Source organism: Mobula hypostoma, chromosome 4 (assembly GCF_963921235.1).
Source record: "Mobula hypostoma chromosome 4, sMobHyp1.1, whole genome shotgun sequence".
NCBI lineage: Eukaryota > Metazoa > Chordata > Chondrichthyes > Myliobatiformes > Myliobatidae > Mobula > Mobula hypostoma.
This window is the reverse complement of record NC_086100.1, coordinates 33,277,790-33,302,587: the sequence shown is the minus strand read 5'-3', so window position 1 is coordinate 33,302,587 and position 24,798 is coordinate 33,277,790. Positions and strand designations below refer to the sequence as shown.

At 40.0% G+C, this 24,798-nt stretch overlaps 1 protein-coding gene across 2 annotated transcripts in view; it reads left to right on the top strand.

Moving 5' to 3' along the window:
- Positions 1-24,798, top strand: part of sphkap (SPHK1 interactor, AKAP domain containing) — a 144,114-nt gene that overhangs the window by 7,215 nt on the left and 112,101 nt on the right. Inside the window, exons 2-3 of one of the 2 annotated variants that reach the window (XM_063044842.1) lie at positions 7,823-7,937; positions 19,039-19,149. In XM_063044842.1, the coding sequence (XP_062900912.1) occupies positions 7,823-7,937; positions 19,039-19,149 (226 nt within the window). The remainder of the gene's footprint in view (positions 1-7,822; positions 7,938-19,038; positions 19,150-24,798) is intronic. The other variant, XM_063044843.1, reaches the window with a different exon arrangement.

The window sequence follows — 24,798 nt, the reverse complement described above, 5'->3', positions numbered from 1 at the left end:
ACATAGAAACATAGAAAATAGGTGCAGGAGTAGGCCATTCGGCCCTTTGAGCCTGCACCACCATTCAGTATGATCATGGCTGATCATCCAACTCAGAACCCTGTACCAGCCTTCCCTCCATACCCCCTGATCCCTTTAGCCACAAGGGCCATATCTAACTCATGGAGCCGTATATTACTGGTTACTTGAGTTAGTCACCTTCCTGCCAGTTTGAACAGTGTGGCAATTTCTCTGACCCCTCTCATTAACAAGGCATTTTCACCCACAGGGCTCCCACTCATTCGATTTTTTTGTTTGTTTTTTGCACCATTCTCTGTAAACACTAAAGTCTGTTGTGTGTGGAAAACAAAACAGGAGATCAGCAGTTCCTGAGACATTTAAACCACCCCATCAGGGACCAACAATCAATCCACAGTCAAAGTCACTGAGATCACATTTCTTCCCCATTCTGATGTTTGGTCTGAACAACAAGTGAACCTCTTGACCATGTCTGCACGCTTTTATGCATTGAATTGCTGCCACATGATTGGCTGATTTGATATTTGCATTAACGAGCAGGTATATAGGTGCACCTAATAAAGTGGCCACTGAGGGTATACGGTCTTGGTACACATCTAAGAGCTTTCACATTGTGTCTGCGTTCTATAGTTCTGTCAGATCACTCATCAAGTTGTATTGATTATTGAACTTCACCCAACTTTATAAATTAACCTCCTTCTTTCAGATTTAGCCTTGTCATCCTGAATGATGGGTGCAGTCCATGGAATTGAAATTGAAATAGCATAAGCACAAAGAAGTAGAAATTCTCAACACATTTGCAAGCACAATTACACAACCCTTATTGAATCTGACATTAACTGGTGAACCCTGCCAAATTAAAGCTAATATTCAGCAATGTCATCCCCAAATCATTTGGACCAACAACCAATAAAAGGACATGTCAAAATTGCCCTAAGTGAGGAGGGGGATTATTATTTCTAATGACAACTGTATGATCACAGTTCAGAATCGTTTCATTTAAATTTTACTATTTCGAGATTATTTTCCTGGATATTTCACTAGTAATTCAATTGTTCTTAGTACTCTGTCACCAAACTGATATACTAGGAAGGCAGACTGTTTGTTGGCCTCTATTGCAGGAAGATTTGAGTTCAAGAGAAGACACCCCTTGCTCCAATAAGATTAGGCCTTAGTATAGACCAATGGTCTTCAAACATTTTCATGGTAATCCACTTTCAGCACATCTTTCACACATGTTAGCCCAACAAAGATAACACTCTAACTATAATTTTATTAATATGTCCTTCAACTCTAAAATGGCACTCCCCTAAGATAATGTTGTATCATGTACAGTATATTTCATTGTTACATGCTGCTATGGTTGGCAAGTTTAGAGGAACCAAGGTGGAGGCGCATTCCCAAACCTCCGCAGGAGACTACCTCTGTGTGCAGTATCTCCTCAGGATACTTCCACCCCCAGACTCCCAAAAACCTCCCTGGGCAATTACCCCTGCACTTCTACCAACCTTCCTATGATACTTCTCCCACTCCCTAAAATCTCCCCAGCAACTGTGTCCCCACATTCCCCTCACTCCCTGAAAGCTGCCCAGCACCCCATGTACCTCCCTCCCCCAATCTTCCCTGAACACTCCCCTCAGTCCCTGTAACCTCCCCAGCACCCAGTGTCCCCTCCCTCCCCCAGTCTTCCCTGGACACTATGCCTCCAGACCCCCCACTCCCCACATCCTCCGCAGCACACCACGCCTCTACATTTACCCAATATTCCCTGCCACATACATTCTCCTGGCAACCTGCCAGAATATTACACCTCAACACTCCCTCAGTCTCTCAGGACACCACAACCCCATACTTGCCACGATAGTACCATCTCCCACACTCGTCCCGCAAACTCCGTAGGACACTACTAACCCCCCCCCCACCACACTTCCATCAAAGAATGCCAAGCTAACTCAGCGTTCCATGGTCCTCTCTCTTCTACCTTCCTGAGCTTCTCTCTCCTGAACACCCTCTCTTCAAACTCCCTAACTTGTTATCTACATTACTTCAGCCTAATACTGCCAATCCAGTTTGGGTTCCTATTGTTTCTAACATATGGTGAAGGACCAAATCCCTATTTTGAAAAAACTCCCGATGCAGATAATCAAAACTTGGCCGAAGAGGTAGGTTTAAAGAAGAAAGGAAAAGGTGCTGAGAAACGGAATGCCGGAGAAATTATTATCGGCAGAGCAAATGAATCCAAGGGAGATTGAGAAGCTAGAAATGAAAGAGATCTTGTATAGTTATAGTGCTGGATGATACTACAAAGCAGAGCAGGGGCAGGATTATGAGGGTCTACACAAGGATTGCCAGGCAGATAAGCTGTGAAGAGTAGTGAAGTGGCTGAGGTCACCTGTCTTGTAAAGATGCTGCCCAGAAGAAGGCAATGGCAAGCCACTTCTGCAGAAAAGATTACCAAGAACAATCATGATCATGGAAAGACCATGTCATACAACACAGCAAATAACAAGCAAATGAACACATGGATTTGAAAAGGTATCAATTTTTCAATCATCCTTAACAAAACCCTTTATGGAGCAAGAAGCAGAGAAATGATGAGGGTATGGGGCGTGATGCAATAGGTGATAGAAGATGGACAGTTGAGCCAGTTGAGTCCTGAAGAAGGGTCTCAGCCCAAAACGTCAACTGTACTCTTTCCCACAGATGCCGCCTGGCCTGCTGAGTTCCTCCAGCATTTTGTGTGTGTTGCTTGAGTCAGTATCAGAATCAGGTTTATCATCACCAACATACAGGTACGTAGTGAAATTATTTTGCAGTAGCAGTAGAGTGTAAGATGTAAAACTTACTATAAGTCAACAAAATAAAGAAATGGCATAAAAGAGGAATAATGAGGTAATTAATGATCACGGGTTCATGGACAATTCAGAAATATTTTGGTGGAAGGGAAGAAACTGTTCCGAAAATGTTGAGTGTGGGTCTCCGGGCTCCTGTACTTCCTCCCCGATGATGGTAATGAGAAGAGGGCTTGTTCTGGATAGTGAGGGTCCTTCATGATGGATGCCACCTTCTTGAGGCACAACTTCCTGAAGATGTCCTTGGTGGTGGGGTGGTTTGTATCCATGATGAAGCTGTCTGAGCATGTACAACCTCTTGTGACCCTATGCATTGGAGCCTCTTAACTAGGCAGAATGTTGTCCACCCTATAGCAATAGAAATTGGCAAGAGTAAGTAAAAGTGAAAGAGTAAGCAGCAAAGAAAGGACTAGATAAAAACTCTGGCGTTTTCAGCAAAATTTCTTTTTAACAAATGCATTAAAGCAAGAAATGCTTGCTTCAGGACTTATTCTTTGGTAAAGACTTCCATAAATAACATACTGCAAATTTACATATCAGTGATCAAACCTCATTAATCACTTGTTCAATGAGTCAAACTAAACAAAATCAGAGAATTTATGAAAAATCTGCAATTTCACACAGATGTGATTACACTTCAAAAATCTGCTGCTGTCTCCAAGTGACATTTGGCAATGATTTAATGGAACGTTATGCACCAACAATTAAGATCAGGATAACCAAAGATCAGGGATTAGACAATGCAGACAGCGAAGACAAATAGTCATTCAGATACAGCAATGTCCCATTTCAGCCTTGAATTAGGTGATTTGCAGTGATTTCATTTACTTTCTAGATCAGCGACCATCAGATAAGGTCTGTTTAATTGTGCAAAAATTGCAAACACTGTGCTCGCTTTGGCATGCATCAATGAACCAATGCTGCCGCAATGGTTTCTTGTGTCAAAAAGTCTTTACATCAAGTTCTGTTTGAGCCCTGCAAATCACAGCAATTGTCTCACAGAAATTGCTATGTACGAAACTGAGAAGTAGATCATTGACAATATTAAAGCACCATTTGGCATCCCAGAAACTATTTCATTGATGACTGGAAACTAAATTGCATGAGCTTCATTTGTGGTCTGTTCACAAGCTATCAATTACTGTATATAATAATTCTTAGCAATGTTCTTAAAATGAGAGGGAACTAGTCTTGCATATTTAAATAATATAAAATATTAATGTGGTACGATTAATTTTAATTCTAGAAAGACAATTCTAGACAATTGATTATGAGGAACTTATACACATAGTGCATTTGGATATCAAAGTTCAAAGTGAATTTATTATCAAAGTACATATATGTCACCATATGCGACCCTGAGATTTATTTTCTTGAGAGCACACTCAATAAATCCATAATAGAATAATAACCATAACAGAATCAATGAAAAACCACACCAGCTTGGGCATTCAGCCAGTGTTCAAAAGACAACAAGCTGTGCAAATACAAAAAGAAATAATAATAATAATTAATAAATAAGCAATAAATATTGATATCCAGAGCTTTTGATAACATCTCACATAAAGTGTAATGCACAGGATGAGTCCTCACAGTATTGAGGTGTTGTGCTAACTGGGTTGAAGACTGTTTCTCATGAACAAAACAGAGCCAGGCTATATGGGTGTGTTTTAGACTGGAAACGTAGAATGCTGGAGGATCAGTTTTTGAACCTCAATTATGTACCATCTACTTGAATGACTTGTGGAAGGGCATCGAACGTAAGTTATCCAATTTACAAATGCCATGACAATATCTGAGAGGGCATGCTGCAATGATAAAATAGAGACAGATTTATTGAGTGGGCAAAAACTTGGCAAATATAGTGCAGAAAAGTGTGATATCGAGCATTTTGGAAGGAGAAATCAAAAGGCAGACAAATATCTAAACAGAAAGGAACTGCAAATGAGTAGAATACGGAGGAATGGATTTAGATGTTCCTATGCATGAAACACAACGTTACCAGGCAGTAATTGAGAAGGTAAATGACAAATGGCATTTATTCCTGGGAGGTTAGAATTTAGAAGCAGGGAAGAATTGTTACAATTATGCTGTTAAGGCCATAGCTGAGTAATATACAGTTTCTTTCTCTTATTTAAGAAGGGATATATTGGCATCAAAAACAGATGAGATTTGTTAGGTTCGATCCTGGGATGAGTCGATTTGTTTTTCATGAATGGCTGAAAATGACATATATGTACTTTGATAATAACTTTACTTTGAATTTAGAAATGATAGGTATGTCATTTTTGGAGTTTAGTAGAATGTGGGATGATCTTATATAAACATACAAGATCCAAAATGTTAAGAAGTTTCCTCAACCAGCAGTCTCAAAAAATGGACATAATGGCCAGATAAGGGGGGGGAGGGGTAATGATTTAAAACTGAGGTATGGTAGGATATCTTCATTCAGATTGTGATGAATCTTGGGAATTCTCTACCCAATAAGGTTGTGGAGGCTTAATGTCTGTTCTTTTTAAAATAGATGTAGACAAATTTTTGGAGATTTTTGAATTGAGGCCTGTGTGGGGATCTGGTACCGGACAGCAATTGAGACCAGGGTCAGATCAGCCACTGCATGGCAGAGCATTGTTTGATGGATTCAGTGTCTTATCCCTGCTTCTGTTTTATGACATGCTCGTGTTCTTGTATATAGTTATACCGATGTAGTAGGAACTATATTGCTCATCGTGTTCATGCGGATCCCAAAGTAGAAATTCCTTTAGTCCCATTCCCCTTTATTTCCCCGTATCCTGAACCCATTATCCCTCGCCACTCTCCTTTGATTCTCGTCGCTGTTACCCTGCACTAAGAGATAATTTGCACCTGTCAGCATATCTTCAGGAAATGGGAAGAAATTGGCACACCTGTTTCATGGAGAGGGCAGACAAATTCAGGGCAGACAACACTTCAGATCAGAAGCTGAGAGCCAGTGCTCTCAGAAGAGATAGAATCCTTCACAACAGCAGATAATAAGGATCGCTGCTCTGTTCTATTGCAACTCTGCAAAGATGGAATAAATCTACATTGAAGGTAAAATATATCAGAGGGAATAGAATGTGGATAGTCAATTAGAATTCGCTGCCCCTGTTGCAAATGCTAACAGGATCTATTCATTCAACCAGTACAGAATAGAATGGATAAGAAGAGGAGATTTCTCTGAAGTGTTACAAACTGAATGAGAAATGAATGGCCAGATAAGAGTGATAACAAATAGTTTATTCCATTTAGTTTGGAATATACTTTAACACATTTATTGCATATGTAACACCCTGGTTCACATCTGTACTGTTATGAGCAGTCTGTTCGGCTTTCAGAATGTTTGGGTTATTGTTGAAGATAAAGGGATGATGTTGGAAGTGTGCCATCCAATTAGCGGGAGGGGTTCTTGGTGAGTGACAATAAGGTTGGTCTTGGGTTTTGGTTCGGCGGGTGCTGAAGTGAGAAGATGCAGATGTCATAACATATGATCTGGTGGGAGACCCGTTTGTTCGAGATGGATAGCGATCGATGTTCGGAAGGTGGTGTGGGCTTTCCCACACGCTGACCAAGGGCCCAGCACGTGAGTGACAAAGAAGTTCAAGATGAGCTCCAACATGTGCACATTTGACTGTTTAATTAGAATGGGGCCTTTTCTTTTTGTTATTTTTTTACTAACCCTTTAGTTAAGTTGATATTCATAAGTATAATTCCTTTAATCATATGCAGTGTACTGTCTGTCATTTTGTGGCACTAATTTCTAACAGGTTAGCGAATTACACAGCATCCACACAAACCAGGGTTTGGGGTGGAACGAGCCATCTCAATTTCATGAGTTTTGCGGGACTTGAGTGTGTCTTCCCTAGACTTACGCAGCCAAGGAAACCAGGATGTTTCACATAGTTGTTGGATTTGTGGTTCAGACATGTGTTTTTCCAAGATGAATAGATTTTTAATAGTTGTATCTCTACAGATGACCTGTGCAGTTATTGAAAACATCCAAGAAAAACAACTGGGCAAAAAAAAGCACATAGAGCGTTTTTTCCATAAACACAACAATTAAAGAGGGAAGTAGCCTACTGAAAGAGAGGACAGCAGAGTGTGAAGAAAGAATGCAAAGGCAATGAAAGAGTGTAACTAAACATAGGCAATGGATATCGATAGTAATCCTGGATGAACGGAGAAGTAATATTGGAGGCGGGTGATACAGAAGATACAGAAACATTTGGATGATCAGCCATGATCAAACTGAGTGGCGGTGCAGGCTCGAAGGGACGAATGGCCTACTCCTGCACCTACTTTCTATGTTTCTAAGCTCAAATAGTAGAGTGCTGCCTCTCAGCTCCATTAACCGAGGCTCAATCCTGACCACCAGTGCTGTGTGTTTGGTGTTCGCACATACTCTCTGGGGATTCAATGTTTCTATCATTCATGCTGTGGGGTTTCTTGTTTTGTGGATGTCTGTGAAAAACACAAATTTCAGGTTGTATGCTGTATATAATAAATGAATCTTTGAACTGTGTGGGTTTTCCTTGGTGCCCTGATTCATTTATTTATTTCATGTACATCGAAGCATCCAGTGAGATGTATGATTTACGTTAATAACCAACCCAACCGAAGGATTGCTGTGGGCTTTGATTACAGCTTAGACTAGAATGCTATGAGCAATGCCAAGCTCTCGCTTACATTGGAACCATGAATGGTTTGAAATTACAGATAAGGTTAAAAGAAAGACCATTACTTCCTACCAAACTTTCAATAAGCAAGCACTACTCTGGGGTGAGTGGGTGGGTGCGTGTGCGTGCGTGTGCGTATGCGTATGCGTGTGCGTATGCGTGTGCGTGTGCATGTACGTGTGTGTGTGTGTGTGTGTGTGTGTGTGTGTGTGTGTGTGTGTGTGAGATTCTATGTCATTTTTCTGTTTTCTTCTCCAGTAACTTTGAATCGCCACAGATGCATCAGCTGTCAGAGCAATTAGAGACAATCCCCAGCTGTGAAGCAGCAAGGTCCATGGTCACTGCAGAGACCTCCATCACAGCATGCAAGAAGGTAAGTAATCTTCCCACCTTCATGCCAAATGCACTCCACGTGAGATTTGTAATTGGCAATTGCCCAACTCCAAAGGTAAAAAAGCGTTGAAATTTGGCAGCTAACAGGAAATAGGAAAGGTACGTCGCAACCGGAATTTCTCCAGTTAGCGGACCTCCCACGCCGATCTTGACGTAGCACGTACGAGGCATGTTACAGCAGTAGTTTGCCATTGCCTTCTGCTGGGTGAGTTTTTCAAAGAGATCACCAGCTCGTAACCCAGCACGGATGAAAAGCGTGCAGGGGAGCCGGCTGGATTCGAACTCAGGACCTCCGGCCCCGCAGTCCAGCACTGATGCCACTACACCACCGGCTGGATCACAGGAAATAACTGGCCAAATAACTTATTGCTAATGTCTAAAAATCATTTCCAGATAATAATGTATTAGTTGCTCACATAGTATATATCGCCATGCGAGGGGTGATTAATAAATTCATGGCCTAAGGTAGAAGGAGTCAATTTTAGAAAATATAGCACATTTATTTTTCCTACATTTACACACTTAGTCCAGCGGTCATGGAGCTTACGGATCCCTTCTTTGTAGAGGTCGGCGTCTTGGACCTCCAGAAGTGGTCCACGGCAGGGGTGATTGATAAGTTTGTAGCCTAAGGTAGAAGGAGATGTTATTAACTTCAAACTTTCTGCATTTTCACTCAAAGAGTTGAACTGCACGTGCATGTAATGAGAGCTGTATAACTCATTTCCTTCTACCCTAGGCCACGAACTTATCAATTGCCCCTGCTGTGGACCACCTGGAGGTCCAAGACGCTCTCGTTACATGCACGTGCAGTTCAACTCTTTGAGTGATAATGCAGAAAGTTTGAAGTTAATAACTCATCACCGTCTACCTTAGGCCACAAATTTATCAATCACCGCTGCTGTGGACCACTTCTACAAAGAAGGGATCTGTATGCTCCACGACCGCTGGACTAAGTGTGTAAATGTAGGAGAGGACAATGATGAAAAATAAATGTGCTAAGTTTTCTAAAATTGACTCCTTCTACCTTGGGCCACAAATTTATCAATCACCCCTCGTATACAGTATCATTGCCAAAAGATATAACCGTAATCAGCATCCAAGCAGAGAACCACTCTTTAAATGGAAGAAAACAACATTAAAAGCACAGTGGGAAAATTTGATTAGAATATAATAAAATCTTTTTTTATGTTTCATGTCATCCAGCATCTTCAATTAAATTTTGGAATGTAACTCCCTATCAGCTACACATGATCTCTTCCATTAGAATTCAGTCTTTAACTTATTCCAAGGTATCCTTTAACATTCTACTTATCATTCTACTAATCCCTTCGGAGAAGCTCCAGCCAATTACTTTCTCCAAGGTATTCATTATTTGCCGTGTATTAAAAAATTGAACGGTTCCAATGCAGATGTAGCAATAAGACTGTAATTTGAAGTAATATAAAAGCATATTTCAGTGAAAATACTGATACAATGTTTTAAATCAGTTGTAATGAAAAAAATAAACACAGGATTTGAGATAGCAAAAAGGAATCAAAGTGCTTTTATTAAAAAGAAACTGAATTCTAGTTGAGGCCATCTATTGTATGATACAGCTACATTAAGTGACTCCCTGATATTCAACTCTTGCATCCCTGCCGGCATCAAATCAAAATAAGGCCAGGAGACGAGATAAGATGACCGAATGAAATCTAATCATATTGATAACTTTGATGTAGGTTTGATGTGATTGGAATTAATGAGGTAAAACTTGCTTTGTGAAATTGCTTAGTTCCTCAGTGGATTCCAAAATCAATGCTTTAAGCGCACTAAATTTCACACGGACTTTGGTGCAGGGTGCACAGGTGAACAGTTCGATGGGGCAGCCGAAAGAACAAGGTTGATGCATATGCACTCTTTAATCTGCACAGAATAATGAAGCCAACCATGCATTCCTGTTCCGCCATTAGGAACCGACGCAGCATACACCCCCAGTGATGGTTGTAGCTGTGCTCCGCACCTAATCCTCCAGGAGTTCGCAGAAGTGCCAGGTCATTCAGTCGGCCCAAAAATACGTTAATGAAAGTGAAGTTAAAGGTGGCAATTCAGAAGTAGAGTATACAGCAGATTGTGTGTGTTGCTCCAGCAGATTTTTAAGCTATCTGCAAGATGTCAGCATTGGTCACCAGCAACATCTTTCCAGAACTCATGATTGAATGGCAGAACAGACTGATGGGCCAAATGGCCTAACTCTGCTCTTATGTCTAATGCTCACATGGTCTTTCCACCTCAGAGGAGAGTGAAAGCTACCTTCACACACTTCCAAGCTAACGAAACTAAATTTTAGATGGCCATTGCCTCACAAGAAATTACATTACATCCACTTTGTATGCAGATACATATACCCAGTGGCCACACAGTAACGTGGTGGTTATCAGACCGCTTATAATATCAGCAACCCCGGGTCACTTCCCGCTGCCGTTTGTGAAAAGTTTGTATGTTCTTCCTCCAACTGAACTATGTCACGTTGTATACTTTGCCAGTCTTCCACAGCATCCACGACTCCACCAATCTTGGTTTCATCTGCAAACATACTAACATGTATATTTTCATCCAGGTCATTTATATACATCACAAACAGCAGAGGTCCCAGCACAGATCTCTGCAGAACTCCACTATTTACAGGCCTCCTGCTCAAATAAGCCCCTTCAACCACTTCCCTCTGCCTTCCATGTGCAGGCCAGCTCTGAATCCAAACAGCCAATTCACTGCAGGCCCCATGTATCTTAATCTTCTGGATTAGCCTCCCATAAGGGACTTTGACAAATGCCTTACTAAAGTTGAGGGATTCTATCAGACGCCTTACTAAAATCTTCTAGGGAATAAGGTCCTAAGCTACTCAACCTTTCCCTATAACTCAGGTCCTCAAATCTCAGCAACATCCTTGTAAATTTTCTCTGCACTCTTCAATCTCATTTATATTAGTCCTATATGTAGTTCACCAAAACTTAGGCCTCAACAGGGTTCTCATATACTTTCAACATAACATCCCAACTCTTATACTCGGTTTGCACAGTAATGTAGTGGTTAGCACGATGCTTTTCATTTCAGGTGACCCAGATTCGGTGCCCACTGATGCCCATAAGGGGTTGTACTTTCTCACTGTCATCGCATGGGTTTCCTCTAGGTGTTCCCTGTTTCTCCCCCAGTCCCATCTTACTTCCCTTGTTACTGGATGGAAAAACTTCTTCCCGCATTTTCTCCTCCTTCTCCTCATCTTTTTACTTTGCAGTGCACCTGAAGTATCTCCAGTGAGGAACCAGTAAATGAACCATTAATGTCTTCTGTACTAAACCGTTCAATTCCCATTTGTTGATTGCTCCTTTAAGTACACACAAGATGGCACCTTGGCATATCCCAGCGTTCGCATCATCTAATGTCAGAAACTCAGTGGATGAAATCAAATGTTACCTTCGAGTTCAGACCTGCTGATTCCATGGCTACTTATTTAACTTCCATGTTTCTTTCAATAAATTCAATCTTCCTCTAAGAAACCATCTTCAGAAACAATGGGCTTGATTTCACAGATTGCTGATTGCTGTTCTTTTCTACCTACTTAGTGATTGCCTTTTCCTTTGCCTTCTTGATCTTCCACTGGAACATTAGACATTATCAGCACATGCTGAAACCCATGAGCTGTTACTGTCAATATGGATTTGTGAGTTTTAGTTAGGAAAATAGAAAATGTATACCACCCTGAAATGGCAAAAGGAAAGCAAATATCAATACAGTTCTTCTGGCAAGTAATGCTTAATAAACTGCTTCCCTAGAAATATCAACAAGGTTAAACCCCTTCCCACAACCAATGCAATCTCCATTTTCCCAATAATAATAGGAACATGAGATAGCTTTGAACTGATTCCACAAGCCACAGACTCATTTTCAATGAGTCTACAACACAACTCATGTTCACCATTTTATCTATCTATCTATCTACTGTATCTATCTATCTATTTATTTATTTATTATTTGCACTTTGGTTGGTTGTCATTCTTTTTTTTGCGTGTAATTTTTCATCGATTCTGTTGTATTTCTCTGTTGTACTGTGAGTGCCTGCAAAAAAAAATGAATCTCGAGATAGTATATGGTGACATACATACAGTACGCACTCTGATATTAAATCTACTTTGAACTTTGACTTTTTGTGTCACAAGCAAACCAAGATCTGCATGCTTTCCCCACATCCTTGAAATTTCTAGCAACAACAGTGCGTCTTGGTGTATGAGCTTCAGCTCTATTTATGCTGAGTTCTGCTTACTATATTCATAGCTACTGCTAACCAGGACCAGAATTGACCTAAAGATATTTCTTTGGTATATTTGTCTATAATCGCATATAATGATTCATTTTCTGCAGCTATAATTAGAAACAAATTTAACATACAATTTGTTGGAAGTGCAAATTTAACATACTGTTGACCTCATAATGAAAGGTGTCTGAAGTAGTGTAGCTCGGATTCCCGCAGGTATTCTGCTTCTGTAGATTAATCAGTTGAGTGGTATTTAAATTTAGGGTAACAGGCCAAAGTCTCTATGCTCATTATTCTAAATCTGCTCAAGTTTAGCTCAAATGCCTCTTAAAATGACTATGTTTCTTTTCTGTTTTTTAATACTGTTTTATTTGATGAGGTTATGTTTTAAGCTGGTGTTTCCCTCAACTTTCTCAAGAACATTAAAAAAACATACTATTGCTCCACTATTCAATATGATAATGATGGATCCAATCTTGGCCTCAACATCACTTTCCCCCTCTCTCATCACGCCCTTTAGCTTTCTTGTCATTCACACTTCTGCCAATCTTCACTCTGAAGATAATCAAAAAATGTGACTACACCATAATCCTGTTGTTGAGCAACCCTTCCCTTCTCTGACTAAACTATCAAAGATGAGGGACCAACTGGCCTAACTCCTACTGCAGTCACTGTGTGTTTATGTTCTTATGGAAGTTGAGAGAAAGACCATCCTTAAAACATAATTTAATCCAATGATCACATAAAATTGTGGCCCAACTTGATACCAAAACAGTCCGTTTCCAGTGCATGATCAGATTGCTTGATGCATTATTTCAGTGCATTCAATATTCGTTTTAACTGGAATAAACTGGATCAGTCAATTAAGCAGAGATATGTGACTTGAAAAGTGGTGCCATTGATATTAGTTTATGCAGAGCCTGGTGCTGATAGGAAAAGCAGTAATTACATCCGGCAGATCAAACTACAGGATTTCTTCAAAATCTTTTTGATCACTTCACAAACCTGGCAATAAAAAACCTTGATTGAATGTTAAAGCATATTAAATAGACCTCAATAAAAGGGAAATTGATGATGAGATTCCTAAGTTGATTTGATAAGTATCTGGTTTCAAATGCCAAACTCGTTGGTTAATGCCCTCATTAAAAAGTAAAAATAATAATTAAAGAAAGATATTAAAATACAATTTTTGTAAAGTTACTCATACTCTTCCCAGTATGATTACAGCAACTCAATAAATCAGAAAACATTCATGAGTTGTACGGTGTTAACTTCCCCTCCACATATTACTGCTGTAATAAATATAAATAATATTGGAATGGATGTTAATATCCCACAATGTGGCTTACCCATTGAACTTAACCAGAAATATGTCAAATACAATTATTGTGCCTTGCAGTAAAATCTTCAATAAAAGAAGCATGGTGTCACTAATTTTACATTAGAGAATGCCAATTGTCAAGCTGAACGTGAGCTTTATTTCACTTTTAAACTCTGATAATTCTGCAGTTGAAAACCCAACTTGATAACAACTAATATAGTTAAACCAAGAAAATATTCTCTTTATCTACAAAGTACAAAACGTTAGTTCAATTCCATTGCCATTGTCTTGACCTGAAACATTGACTTACAGCTTTTTGCCTTTGCAGATGCTGCCTGACCAGCATTCTGTTTTTATGGTGAACAAATCATTCCCTCTTGACACTGTTGTACTTAAATAGGGGAGTTTGGATTCTAAATGCCAATACAAGAGCGTTGCACATCAAGGTCTTTAGCAGCTTTGTTGTCAAACGTGCACAATTTACAGTATTTCAGAGCAGATGTATCTGCTGTTTTTGAATCGTTTCATTAAATATTTCTGGGTCATATTCAACTGCTGTCCTCTTCGGTGTGAATATGGGTCCCATACAGACAGAGGCAGGAGACTGTTAATGGAAAATAAGAAAATGGCAATGGAATTGAACTAATGTTTTATATTTGTGTAATGTTCGGTTTGGTACTTTGGATTATTTTGTAAGTGAAGAGAATATTTTTTCTGGTTTAAATATACTGTGTTATCAGTTTGGGTTTTTAATTACTGTAATTGCAGAATTATCAGAGTTTAAAAGTAAAATAAAGATCATATTCAGCTTGACAATTGGCATTCTCTAATGTAAAATTAATGACACTGCACTTTTCTATTGAAGATTTTACTACAAGGCACAACAATTTTATTTGACATGGTTCTGAGTAAGTTCAATGCCTGGCTACATTAGTGGAGATTAAAATCTATTCCAATTTTATTTATATTTGTAACAGCACTAAATGTGGAGAGGAAGTTAACACCATATAACTTAATAATTAATATCAGTTTCTTGTGGATATCGACTTCTAGTGGTAGAATTGTCTCTGACATGAGGAAACACAAAAAGGGGTCTTCTGATTTATAGGTGCATCATAGATTGCAAACCCCAAACTGAAAATATTCAAACACATCTGAGAAAGTTGTTTTGTTGTCTCTGCTTGTTCCTGAATATTGTGTATTTGTGTTACTTTGTTGTGTCTTAAACAAAACTAATCATCAGGCTTTATCATATTTATGAATGCGACAAGATTACACATTATTTAAGCTGGCTACAAAAGATAAATTGCATGTATTTAGCATGGGAGAAGTGCACTGAGCTTACAGAGAAATGCATTATGGACATTAATAAAGAGCTGTCAATAACTGCACAAGTTATTTTTATGATATACGGCTCCATGAAATCCATCTCGACTTCACTGTTTTGCACTAAAATCTCCCAGCAATTTTTGTTTGCTTGTATAAAGCTCTTATAATCCCTCCAAAAAAGATCCTACAATGGGTTGAACAATAGAATAATTTACAAAATGCTAGAAAATGTTCAGTTTTGTCAAATGAGACTTAGTTATGTTCTATAACTTTGAATATAGAAAGCACAACTCCACAATCAGAATGGACAAACCTTATTATGCAAACTAGTCATAATCTAACAGCTTGATTCTACTCCAAGTCTTCCTTTTGACCCTATATTTTTTCCCATTACGGAGAATGAAGACATAAGGGAAGGCAGGTGCTGGAATCTGGAGCAACAAACAGTCTGCTCAGCGGATTGAGCAGCTTCCCTAGGGGAGGGGAGGAATATCGTCAGCATTTTAGATCAAAAACTTGTAAGAATCTTGATGCAGTGCTTTGACAGAGGCACTGATAATTCATCTTGCAGACTACCTGTTGCTTCATCTCACCTATCTCCTTGATTTCTTCACATCCAAACTCAGTGAAACCTCAACTCCTCCAGAAATCTAATACAATATCCCTATAGTTCAGCTGATCCTAGACCCTTGTCATTTCATTTCCCAACAACCTCCTGCTCAGAGCCACAAATTTAAAGTACACCTCACCTCTTAATTCATCAATGGCTTCATCATTCTCAACTTCCACCCCCAAACTTCCCAAATCTCTGCTTTTATCATCTCATCCCTTCTTTACCAACCATAAACTGCCACATGGTCTTCAATTATCGGAACCACCATCACTGTGTCCAATTAAAACTTTTCCTGTAGTAAGATAGCAGATAACCCTCTTCAAATCTTTGACCGAACTGTTCCCAAAAACAGCACCTGCCATGGCTCAGCTGTGCTACAACACTGGGCTCATCATGGAGTCGAAGAGGCAAATTTCCGAGATTTTAAACTTGGAAATCTGCATGTTGATCCTGCACCAGATTAAATCTGCCATCCACTAATTTAATAGGAGAAAGAGGCTGCAGGCACAGAAGTGGCTCTTTTAATTTGATTAAATTAATTTAAATGTTTTTCTCAGCGGCTGTGTATGTTAATTAAACATTAACCTTTAAAATTGCATTTAATTTTATGTATTTTCTTAACATTGCTTTTGTATATTAACATACAGTCATGGAGACATAAAAATGTGCAGCACAGAAACAGGCCCTTTGGCCCATCTAGTCCATGCCAAAACCATGTTTACTCCCATCGATCTGTACTGGGACCACAGCTCTCCATGTCCCTACCATTCATGCACCCATCCAAACTTCTCTTAAATGGTGACATTGAGCTCAAATACACAACTTATGCTGGCAGCTTATTCCACACTCTCATGACCCTCTGAGTGAAGAATTTCCTCTCATCTTCCCATAAAAACCCCAGCTATGACCTCTGGTTGTCATCCCGCTCTACCCCAGTGGAAAAAACCTGCTTTCATTTACACTATCTATACCCATCATAATTTTATATACCTCTATCAAATCTCCTCTACTTCCTAAGGAATACAGTCCTCAATTATTCAATCTTTCCTTATAACTCAGGTCCTCTAGACCCAGCAAGATCTTTGTAAATTTTCTCTGTACTCCTTCAACCTTGTTTACATCTTGTCTGTAGGTAGGTGACCAAAACTGTACACAATCCTCCAAATTAGCCCTCACCAACGCCTTGTACAACTTCACCATAACATCCCATCTCCTGCACTCAATACATTGATTTATGAAGACCAACATGCCAAAAGCTTTCAATGAATTATGTACCTGTATTACCAGATCTCTTTGTACTTCCACAGTCCTCGGTGCAGTACTGATCATTGCGTAAGACCTGCCCTGGTTGGTCCTTCTGAAGTGTAAAACCTCGCTTTTGTGTTTTTCTCTAGTTTTATTTCAATGGCTTCCTTTACCAGGTAGCCGGCTGGTGACGTAGTGGCATCAGCGCCGGACTTCAGAGCGAAGGCTCCCGAGTTCAAATCCAGCTGGCTCCCTTGTACGTTTTCCATCCGTGCTGGGTTGAGCGTCGAGCTAGCAATTCGGCCTCATAAAAATAAGAAAGCCAGCATGACGGCATCCCGATGACCCCACTCGGAGTTAAGGGCTTGCTTCTTCTTCTTCTTCCTTTACCAGGTGGTCCAAAAAGCCATTGGCATGGCACAGTAGTTTTATGCCATTGAAATCAATCCTATAGCCATTGTGAATGCAGTGTTCTGCTACCACTGATTTCTCCAGGTAACCCAAATGGATACACACCTGTACTCCTTGATGCGGGTTGTAACCGTGCGTCCCATCTGGTCGATATATGCTGCTCTACTTTCACAAGAAATCCTGTAAACACCAGCCAACCTGAATCCCAGGTCATCCTTGTCCAGCATAAGCTGTGATTTGATCTTCCTTAAAGGTTTGTGGCTGGTATTAATCTGGTATTTCTTCAGGATTCTGGCAATCCTTCCAGAGCCATGGAAATATAGGGAAGACAGGCGGTAGTGACGAGTTCCTCCTCGTTGTTAGGTTTCCTGGTTTTTCTGTCAGCCCTTTTAAAGGCCCAACTGATTTCCTTTGCTTTGTAGGAAAATCATGCATAATTGTCTTATTTCCTCATGGAAAGTCTCCTTGTCCAAAATAGTTTTCGCACGGTTAATCAAATTAAGAAAACCCAGCTCTATGTTGGCATAATGGTGGCTGTTATTGTTGAGGTCTAAGTCCATGTGAGAGGGTTTCCAATAGACACCATGTTCAAGGCTACTGTCCCGGTATCCATCAAATTAGAATGTCCAGGAATGGGAGGCAACAATTCTTCTCCATCTCCATCATAAATTAAGTGTTTGGATGTATGCTGTTCAGATGGTTGTTGAATTTTTGGAGTGCCTGGAGTACAAAAGCAGTATTTGGGCATAAGGGCGATGAACTCAGAGCCCTCTCCTCAAAGACTTTCATGTAGAAATTAGCAATAGCTGGCGACAAGGGCAATCCCATGGACACTCCATCTGTTTGTTCATAGTAGTTTCCCTTATAGAGGAAGTATGTTGATGTAAAGGTGCGTTTAAAAGATCAGTGGTGCTCTGTTGAGCCTTGACCGCAGGAGGACCAAGTTAATACCATTCTCAAGCTCAAATCACAGCTTATGCGGGCCAAAGATGACCTGGGACTCAGGACGGCTGGCACTTACAGGATTCCCTGTGAATGTATGCTACGTATATCAGTCAGACAGGACTCACGGTGGAAACCCGCATCAAGGAGCTCAAGAGGTATATACGCTTGGGTTACCTGGAGAAATCGGGGGTAGCAGAACATTGCATTCACAATGGCTATAGAATTGACCTTGATGAGACAAAACTACTGTGCTGTGCCAATGGCTTTTGGGATCACCTGGTAAAGGAAGTCATTGAAATAAAACTAGAGAAAAAGTATTTTAATAAAAATGAAGATCTTGCTCGATGTAAGAACTGGAATTTGATTGTAAACAAGGCGGGACAGCGGAAACCTACTTGGATGAGGACTAACCATTCTGGAGGGACAGATGACGGGGTATATCTAGCACTGGAAAAGACATGCCCAGGCATCATCCCTGATGAAGATGGCAGAGTTTGTCATCAAAACGTCACTTAAAATTGATACCTGTATCCAGCTGGTAGCCTGAAAAGAGTTTATCCATAACAGCATTGTGGTAACTGAATGCAAATTCCTGCACAAAAATGACCCAAGTGATTTTGTATGTTTATAAAGATCAACTATATCAGACTAGATTAGTATTGATAATTCCTCTTTAATCCTTTACCATTATCCTTTTTCCCTTGTAGCAAGAATATTAAGTTCCCAGCGCTGCCCTTTTCTGAACCACACCTGATATTATTTTTACTGTACATAATAGTTCCGAAGTAGCAACATGTACCTGTGTCCCTCTCCTTACTGTGATTGAAGTAAAAAATAGATCACATTGGGGAGCACGAAACATTCTTGCTGATGATGAAACAAATCTTCTGCTTGAATTAAGGAGCTAAACTGTTTTTCTCTTTCACTAGGTCCTGTGCAGTAATAGTCTATTAGACTCTGCAGAATATTGGCTGCACAATGAGAAGGAACTCTGCCAGGTTGGATTCCTGGAGGATAAGGGAAGAAGCAATTGCCCCACGGTATGTCTAGTAAAAATTAAAACAATGTTTAGACCAAGCAACCAAAGGAAATTTGAGTGTTTTAAGTTATTCACTGAGGTGGAGAAAGAGAATGTGTGTCAATAATTTCCATAGGAAACTTCATGTACAGTCATATATTTAAATTTGTTTCCCGAAAGTTTTTCACTGCCTCTTTTGCAATGTTGTCACTGAATTGCATTTCATTAGCTATGAAAAAGAGAGGATTTCAAAGCAAGTTGATGTTTGCATGCCTGTTTCTGACAATATTGCAATTTGTCTTTTTTCTGGGGTTTTCAAAAATCTTCTTTCAAAGTTACAACAAACAATGACAAAATCCTTTGGAATCCTGGCCAACCCACATCATGAAATTTCATCTGAACTTTACTTAGGAGCATGATCGACAGAAATTGGCTGCTGTGTTTTAAATGTTATGGTGATGAATTCACTTCAGAAGTACTTTGTTGGTTGCACAGAATTTCAGGACAAACTTATGGAAGGCATCATAAAGATATGCTGTGAGATAATCTCCATGCAAAATAAAAGAAAGTGAAAGGTACTTGCAGATTAAAACAAATATTAGAAAAAATGGGGAAAAGAAGCCCCTTGCGCCAGCTTCATCATTCAGTAAGGTGATTGCTTACCTTAGCCTCATTTTCAGCCTTGTTTTCCTACCACGATTCCTCTGATATCTAAAAATCCATCAACACCTATCTTGAATATACTCAGTTATAGTCTCCACAGCCCTCTTGGATAGAGCATTCCAAAGATTCACTACCCTATGGGTGAAGAATATTTTTCTCAACTCTGTTTTCACTAACTGATCCCTCACTTTAAGAATGAACCCCTTGGTTCTGGACATCCCATCTAGGAAAACATCATTAGTGCATCATAAAGACATAAATTTAGAGAGCACCACAGCACAGATGGTCCTTTAGCCCATCTAGTCCATGCCAAACTGTAACTCTGCCACGTCCCATCAACCACGCCTTCCATACCCCTCCCATTCATGGATATGTACATATCCAAACATCTCTTAAATGTTGCAATAAAACCCGCACCCACCACTTCTGCTGTCAGCTCATTCCCCTCTTGTGTCCTCCTCAAGTTCCCCTTAAATATTTCACCTTTCATCCTCAACCTATGTCTTCCAGTTCTAGTCTCACCCAACCTCAGGGGAAAAAGCCTGCTTGTATTTACCCTATCAATATCTCTTTCAATTTTGTATCCCTCTATTAAATCTACCCCCATTCAACTCTGGTCCAGGGAAACTTTCCCTATAAGTCAGGTCTTCAAGTCCTGACAACATCCTTGTAAATTTTCTCTGTGATCTTTCAATCTTATTGATATCGTTCCTGTAGGTAGGTGAACAGAACAACAAACAGTACAACAAATCAGGCCTCACCAACATCTTTTACAACTTCCTCCCTGCATTCATTGTAGGTTTCAATGAGGTATCTCATTGTTCTGAAGTTATAAATATCAGCTATTATGCTTCATATGTCTTCATACCACAACACATCACTCAGGGAATTACTTAGTCAGGGAGACTACATCAGTTCAAAATATTCAAGCTGCAGTCTCATATGTGCGCTAGGCTAGTGTATACCAGTAAGAAACATTTTCTCAGAATCAGATTCGGAATCAGGTTTAATATCACTGGCATATGTCATGAAATATGTTGTTTTGTGGCAGCAGTACATTCATTGCAAATCATAGTTTAAAAAACTATAAACTATTTAAGAAATATATATAAAAAGTAAACTATGTAAGTAATGGAAAAAGAAAGAGAGAAAATAGTGAAGTATTGTACATGGGTTCATTATCCTTTCAGAAATCTAATGAAAGAGAGGAAGAAGCTGTTAACTGAAGTACTCATGGCTGTGACTGTGGATTCCAGCCGTAGTCGTCCTAAATGGTTATATCTGACAATTCCCTTTGGAGTTGCACATAAAGAGTTGCTATTTTCTGGCACCATTTCGGAGGAATACTCATACTCAGTTTCTCATACCATTAGCCTTCCCTGCCTGGTAACTCTCAGTGATTCATGACCAGGGACATTCAAGTCTCTCTGAACATCAACATCATTCAGTCCTCCATCATTTAAAAAGAACTTTTTTCACACTGAAGTAGATGACCTTACATCATATTCCATCTGCCAAATCTTTTCCCATTTCCCACTTCTACTTCCTCACCTTTTCTGTAACCTCCAGTCATGATCCTCATGAACATGTCTGACATTTTCCTTGTGTCAGATATTCACGTCCATGTCCCTTTGAACGAGATTGGAAGTTCTCCCCTTCTGATTATCCACGGGGACCATTATCTGACAGTCACAATGAAAGCGCTTTTAAAAGTTGATGCCCTTCTGAGTTTGTGCACAGCCAAGTCTCAATACCTGCATCAAATTGACCCAAGTCCTTTGGAAGTACAAAGGTCCCACCTTGGTGCGTTCTTCTGAGTGTTAATGGTTTGACCAGTTCGCATGGGGAGCCAGTTTGGTACTATTGCAGCATAGTCATATCACAGCAAAAGCAGTCCAATCTCTAGACATGAATGCTTAATTCATGTGAAAGAAACTCAGGAATAATTGATTAGCTATGAAAGTGTTATTACAGTTATTACAGTTTTTATTACAGTTTAATTGAAAGTTTCCATACAGCCTAAAGGACAAATAAAAGGGTGCATAAAATCCCTACAAAAATGAAGTTCAAATAAATGTCAGGATATTCAGAAGACTATTAATGGGAATATGCCCAGCCCACAACAATTTACTCACACTAGAGTGAATACTCACATAATATCCTCTCCAATAATGACAACCATAATATGAAAAGTAGTGGAAAATATTCAGCTAAAGACAATAAATGTAAATCCTAGTTAAAACTAATTAAATCTCCAGAAGGATTAAGCAAACTGATCAATTTACACCTGACAAAGAAAAATAATCACTAAAGTACTAGCACTAAGCTTTTATATCAGAACAAGATCATAATGAAGGTGGTTAAATGGTTCAACTTATTGAGTGGAGACGAATTGGATGGTTTGTCTCATTTGTTGCAATCTCACTTATTAATGTGACACTGACAAAATCTTTGAATGCTTAATTTAAATGCATTGATTTTCACTCTGTGAGATTCCCTGTCGTTTTATAGCAAGATCATTATCTTCTCTGTGCTTATTTATCTGTTTGTTCTTAAATATACATCATCTCCATACACAGTGAAAAGGAAAATGGCTGCATTGTAAGATATTTTACTTACTTTTCATCTTTTGGTGATCTTTTGAAATTGTGCTTTGGGGAAAAGGGTTTATTTTTGTTTAGAAACATAGAAACTAGGTGCAGGAGTAGGCCATTCAGCCTTTCGAGCCTGCACCGCCATTCAGTACGATCATGGCTGATCATCCAACTCAGAACCCTGTACCTGCCTTCTCTCCATACCCCCTAATCCCTTTAGCCACAAGGGCCATATCTAACTCCCTCTTAAATATAGCCAATGAACTGGCCTCAACTGTTTCCTGTGGCAGAGAATTCCACCGATTCACCACTCTCTGTGTGAAGAAGTTTTTTCTCATCTCGGTCCTAAAAGGCTTCCCCTTTATCCTCAAACAGTGACCCCTCGTTCTGGACTTCCCAAACATTGGGAATAATCTTCCTGCATCTAGCCTGTCCAATCCCTTTAGAATTTTATATGTTTCAATCATTGTAGCCGCATGCTTGGTACACTGATGAAGAGGCAAATCTTCCCACAATGGACATTTCAATCCAGATGAGTAGCTCTTGTTGAAAAGTTCAAAATTTGTCTGTGTGTTTCAAGGCTGATGCGATATAACATAATGCAATGTTTCCAGAGATATCAGTAGGATCAGGGTTGGAATGCCGCTATCTACCAATCACATGAGGCTCATTTGCCTGACTGTGATTCTGTGACTGCGACTGGTAGTTATGAAGCAGCCTCTTATTCAACAAGATTCAGCAGGCATCATATTGAAGCCCTTTTGGTGAAAAGATTTGGCTGCCCAACACTACATGATATTTTTTGTGCTAAATGTCAAAGGGCAATTCCATATTTGCAACGTATCCACGATGCTTTCTTTGAAACTACACAGAAATTTCACACCTCCCGATTCGCACCCACACCACAGACATCTACATGAATTTTAATCAGCATTGTCTGGTCCGTGATTCAAGGCTTTTAGGAACTTATTGTTCACAGCCGCATTTTAAATTAAATCTACAATGCATACTCAAATCTGAAGGTTTGCAGCTAAAGTCACATAAGTTAATTGCTAGCAACACACACAAAATGCTGGAGGAACTCTGCAGGCCAGGCAGTGTCTGTGGAAATAAATACAGTTGATGTTTTGAGCCGAACCCTTCAGCAGGACTAGAGGAAAAAAAGCTGAACAGTAGATTTAAAAGGTGGGGGGGGGGGAGAGAAACTTCAGGTGATAAATGAAACCTGGAGGGGGAGGGATGAAGTAAAGAGCTGGGAAGTTGATTAGTGAAAGAGACAGAAGGCCATGGAAGAAAGAAAAATGGGGGAGGAACACCAGAGGGAGGCAATGGATGGGCAAGGTGATAAGGTGAAAGGTGGAAAGGGGGATGGGAAATGGTAAAGGGGGGGGTGGTTTGGAGGGCATTACCAGAAGTTTGAGAAATCAACGTTCATGCCATCAGATTGGAGGCTACCCAAATAGAATATAAGGTGTTGTTTCTCCAACTTAAGTGTGGCCTCGTCACGACAGTGGATAGACATATCGGAATGGGAATGGAAAGTGGAATTTAAATGGGTGGCCACTGGGAGATCCCTCTTGTTCTGGCGGACAGAACGTAAATGCTCGATGAAGTGTTCTCCCAATCTATGTCCTGTCTCGCTGCTTTAGAGGAGGCCACACGGGGAGCACTGAAAAGAGTAAATGACCCCAATAGACTCACAGGTGAAGTGTCGCCTCACCTGGAAGAACTGTTTGGGGCCCTGAGTCATAGCGAGGGAGGACATGTAGGGAAAGGTATAGCACTTGTTCTGCTTGCAAGGATAAGTGCCAGAAGGGAGGTCAGTGGGGAGGGACAAATGGAGTTGTGTAAGGAGGAAAACTGCAAAAAGCAGAACTTGGGGAGTGAGGGAAAGATTGGCTTGGTGGTGGGATCCCGTTGAAGGTGGTGGAAGTTTCAGAGAATTATGTGCTGGACTTGGATGCTGGTACAATGTTAGGTGAGGACAAGAGGAACCCTATCCCTGGTAGGGTGGCAAGAGGATGGGGTAAGAGCAGATGAGTGTGAAATGGAAGAGATGTGGTTGAGGGCAGTGTTGATGGTAGAGGAAGAGAAGCCCCTTTCTTTGAAAAAGGAGGACATCTCCTTCATTGTAAAATGAAAAGCCTCATCCTGAGAACAGATGTGGTGGAGATGGAGGAATTGAGAAAGGGAGATGGCGTTCTTACAAGTAGCAAACGCAAAGGCAGTAAACACTGAGAGTGTGACAAAGGCCTGTGAATAACATGCCAAAGTGGATGAGGGTAATGGTACACTACGTATATTGAAGGCTGGTTACTGAATGTAGATGATTAGTTGAATAGGATAGAATAGAAAAAATGTTGGGGAAGATAGATGGGGAGAAATTTAAGCAACACACTCATTTTGTGTGTTGC